General features: G+C 43.0%; 1 protein-coding gene across 1 annotated transcript in view; it reads left to right on the forward strand.

The window, feature by feature from the left end:
* The first annotated feature begins 1,401 nt into the window (after positions 1-1,401).
* LOC119284075 overlaps positions 1,402-4,395 on the forward strand; it is a 4,998-nt gene continuing 2,004 nt past the window's right edge. Inside the window, exons 1-4 of the mRNA XM_037563361.1 lie at positions 1,402-1,420; positions 2,556-2,660; positions 3,403-4,100; positions 4,211-4,381. Of these exons, the coding sequence (XP_037419258.1) occupies positions 1,402-1,420; positions 2,556-2,660; positions 3,403-4,100; positions 4,211-4,381 (993 nt within the window). The remainder of the gene's footprint in view (positions 1,421-2,555; positions 2,661-3,402; positions 4,101-4,210; positions 4,382-4,395) is intronic.

A 4,395-nucleotide genomic window follows, 5' to 3' on the forward strand; every position in this document is an offset into this window, starting at 1 on the left:
TAGTATTCATTTTTTTTTTGGAATTTGTCAGTTATCCATATATTTAGTTAATTCTCGAACTGATGGAGAGTGTACGTACATATGTAGCCCAACAATAGAAGAACACCATACATACTCGTATGAAACAAACAATCAATATGAGCTACAATGAAGCTTGCCTCTTATTAAAAGATTCTCAAACATACAAAAAAAAATTCAAAGTGATTACCCAGAATTAACTCAAGGTTGGTGCAGAAATTCTCTTGAAGTTTGTATGGCATGTTCAACATGTAGCGGATTGTCCATAAACTCCTGTAGGAAAGTGAGACAACATAGAAAGGTGCTAGCAAGCCATGAATTACGACTCCATCAGTTATTAAATCGATAAGTTATTAAGAAGATACCTCTGCCACTAAACTGAAGTACAGCTCGCATATACAGATTAGATAAAATAGAGCCTCTGCTCCAGCTGAATAACTAAAACCAAACTTAACCTCAAATACTTTATTGCATCCTCTAACCATGGAAGTTTTCGTGTCCTCACTCCTCACCACAAAATCTAATGTCAGTTAAATCGATTTTGGTAAATACATTATATCTCAAACAGTAAATTGATCAGCAATGTCTGTGCTAAAATTTTGATATGAAATGCTGAGAAGAGAGGACCCCAATTATTATCTTCGCTCCGTTGATTCGGATTGTGTGGAGTGTTTCCTCTCAACTACTTATGGAAATATAAATTTACTAATCAGAACTTTCCTAGGGTTCAATAATTGTAAGTCTGCACCACTATGTCGATGGAGGTAAAGAAGCGTATGTGTATAGCTTTACTTATATGTGCCATACATGTAGCTAACAAAAAAAATTAGTATAATTTATTCTTCAAGAAAACATCTTGTTCCAGCCATGTAAATCTTCCTGCAACCGTGCCACCTATGTATCTCAAGAAGGAAGGATCATAGTCAATTCTTGGCTATTAACCACTCTGATCCTTATTTGCTCCAATTAGTGCCAGATCTGATCACTTCCCTTCACAATATATATAACTGAAGGATCTACTGCAAATAGTGATTGAGATTAGGAACTTATTTTCTTAATTCATATGGACATAACTAATTAATTTCAACAACAAACTGTAGAGAATAGTGCATTTTTCAGAACACCTATATCCAAATAAAACAAATATCCGAATAAAATTTCTCACATAATTACCAAATTGCCTACTCTGATTGCCTCACGAAATTACAAAATTGCCTACTCTGACTGTCTAACTTTCAGCAAAGTATGGAGTAAGCAATTTATACTTAGGGAGCAATCAAACAAAAGACACATATTATATATTGCTGAAGATATGTACATATATACTCTAATCCTACTGACATCTAGGATGTTAAATAAGTGTTTGTCAACCATGGGGGAACTATGGCCATGGACCTCTGCGGTTCTGTACAAATATTGTACTTCTGAGAAATTAAAGTTATTATTTCTACTTCTTACCAATTTATAAGTCGTAAGTAGAAAATCTAGTAGCGTTAAGTATTGCTCGATTCATCTAAAACATAGGATGGCTAGCTGAACAGAGAATTGAAGCCAATCTAATGCAAATGACAAACAGTGGACACATCCAAATTGTACCAGTTTGCACTCATCCAAAACATCTGATGAGAGCACACATACTTAAAGAGTTAGCTGATTGGCCAGAAGTAAGAGAGGCCCAAACATATTTCTAGGATTGATAAAAAACAACCTACAACCGCAGAGTAGATGGCTGATCGTGAAAATATTGCCCGCTGATTTGCAATCAATGTTCATCAATAAATTACCAACAGAACCAAAAAAATCTGCAATTCAGCCATTCAATAAATGAAGTACAGAACAGAGCACATACCTGGGTCTACAGCAGAAAGACCATGTACCTCTTGAGTGTCCTTGTCTACGTTCCATGCAAGCTAGTTGCAGAAACATAAAATTGACAGTGAGGAGGATGTCACGTTCCACCATCCACTTCCATGTTAAGACTTGAGAGGAGTCCATGGGCGTGGAGGTTGGTGCAGATAGGAGATCCGCCATGCAGGGGGAGTCTCCACTGATGACAGCAGCAGCTCTGGCGGTGCTGCAGCAAAATAGCTAACAGGTTTATGGTTGATCTAGGAGAAATACATGGACCTGGTAGTCTGGTAGTCTGGTACATCATATCTAGAGTAGCATGGATAGATTAGGCCCAAGCTTTGCGGCGGCAACATGAAGAGAGGTCGTGCGGGCTTCCTGCAGGAAACCAAGCGAGAGATGGAAATCCGGTTGTTCATCGTGATGCCGAGCATCGATTGGATCACGATAGCCGGTTGTTCATCAAACACCACATATTGACCTTGATCAGATGGACTCTTTTCTGGAAGGGAAGTGTTTGTGGCCGGTGCGCCGGCCGAACCGTTGCGCCGGTCGCGCCCCGTGCGTACGATCTCTTTTTGATCCAAGGACACCGTTGCGCCACGTGTTACCGTTTTTTTTAACGCGCTCGTAGTTATCCCTTCCAAAGTCATTTTTGCTGCATCCGATCTATCCTTCGTTTCGAGCAGGGCGAGCGCGGGCGACGTGCTTGTTCGCGCAGGGCGACGGCGTCGGCGGCGGCGGCGGCCCAGGGCGGATCTCCATTCTCCGGCCATCTATGGCTCCCCCCGATGGTAACTCGAGCCCAAATGCTTTCCCCTTTCCATTTTCGTTGTTTCTCCCCCCTCCCCCGTTGGATTTAGGGTTAGGGCGTCGCTAGCCGCGGGCCGCCGCCGGCACCGGCGCGGACGAGGATGGCGTTTCCGCGGTCGAGGGAGGCGGCGGGGTGGCGTTCCCGCGGGTCCAGGGAGGAGTCGGGGTGGCGTTCGCGCGGACAGAGGCAGGGGCCGGGGTGGGGTTCCCGCGGGCAGAGGGAGTTGGCGCGGCGGTGAATCATGGTTGCCGATCTGATCTGGTGCCGGCGTAGAACTGTCGTAGCTTTTGCTTGTCCACAGTGTAGTATTGCTAATTCTTGTTTCAGTCATACGAGGAACTACTAAAAGATTCATTAGATTGGTGGATTTGGGTATGACTCTGGAAACAGACTTGTGGAAACAATAAAAAATCTGAACCAACCCCTGGCCAAAAAGTTCTTAGATGTTTTGCTTAGGCCCTACCCAGTGGTTGGCCAGAAGAAAAATCCCCGTGCCACTGCACTAGTAGAACACTAGAAATATAAGTACATTATTTTGTCTGGTCTTATTTTTGTTCTCCCTATAACTTTGGTCTTATTTTGTGCTTTGGTCTGATATGCACTATATATATTTTTTGCCAATGAATCACTACTCGTTCTGCTGCGCAACCCAACATTCCCTAATTCATACGTTTGTCAGAATTTTTTAGGTGTTCATGTATGTTTCTTCCTAGCTTTTGCAGGTAACTCTGGTGAGAATGAGGGGAGTAAGAAGGCTAAGAAGAAGATTAAGAAGAAGAAGAAAGGCAATCTATGTGGCTTTAAGTCAAGGTTTAACTCAAAAAGGCTGGCTCAGATTGGGAAGCAAATATCACCGGAAAAACAGAGAATCATAAGGGAGGGACCGTTTGGAGACTTGTTGGACATCCGGTCTTTCAAGGTGCCCCATGAGCTCATTGAGTTTGTTGCGATGAACACGAATCACGTACTCTCTGAGTTCAAACACAAGAACAAATCTATCATCTTCAGCAAGCTTATGGTGAAAAGGATTTTCAACGTGCCATCCGGTGATAGACCCGTGAAGATTCTAAAGAAGAGTGATGAACATGATCTTCGCAACATTTACAAGGAGGGGAACAGGGCTCCAATCGCCCATGTTGTCAAGTTGCTCACTAGTTGCAGTGAGGAGGACGTGGATATGATAAATAGGACTTGGGCACTCCTTGCGTTGGCAACAGTTTTGTGCCCAGGCACGGGCAATATGGTGAACCTTGAGTATCTTGCTTCCTTGGAAGATATGTCTTTGGTGCATGAGTTCGCTTGGGATGAGCACTTGTTGGCACGAGCGATGGAGGAGGTTGGAGTCTTTCAAGAGAAGAAGAGGATGCAAGCAAACGCAGAAAAAGAGTTCCAGATTGCTTCATGCCTCCCCATGTTAGCGGTATGCAATGCAACATTATGAAATACCTCCATCTTTTTTCCTTTGCTGCATGAAACCTTCATGACTTTTATGTTTTTTGTTGGCTAATGTCCTTTTTCCATCCCATGCAGATCATATACATGGATCATGTTGATATCCCGGCTGGCCTCCCAAATGAGCATGCTATTGATTATTCCGTGCCGAGGATACGTTTTGTTTGCCAAAAGGATTTTGAGTGGCTGGATAAAGTTGACAAGAACAAGCTCACTCTTATCCAACCTTTCTACGGGAAACACACCCATGTAATTTTGCTACA

This window comes from Triticum dicoccoides, chromosome 4A (assembly GCF_002162155.2).
Source record: "Triticum dicoccoides isolate Atlit2015 ecotype Zavitan chromosome 4A, WEW_v2.0, whole genome shotgun sequence".
Classification (NCBI taxonomy): Eukaryota; Viridiplantae; Streptophyta; class Magnoliopsida; order Poales; family Poaceae; genus Triticum; species Triticum dicoccoides.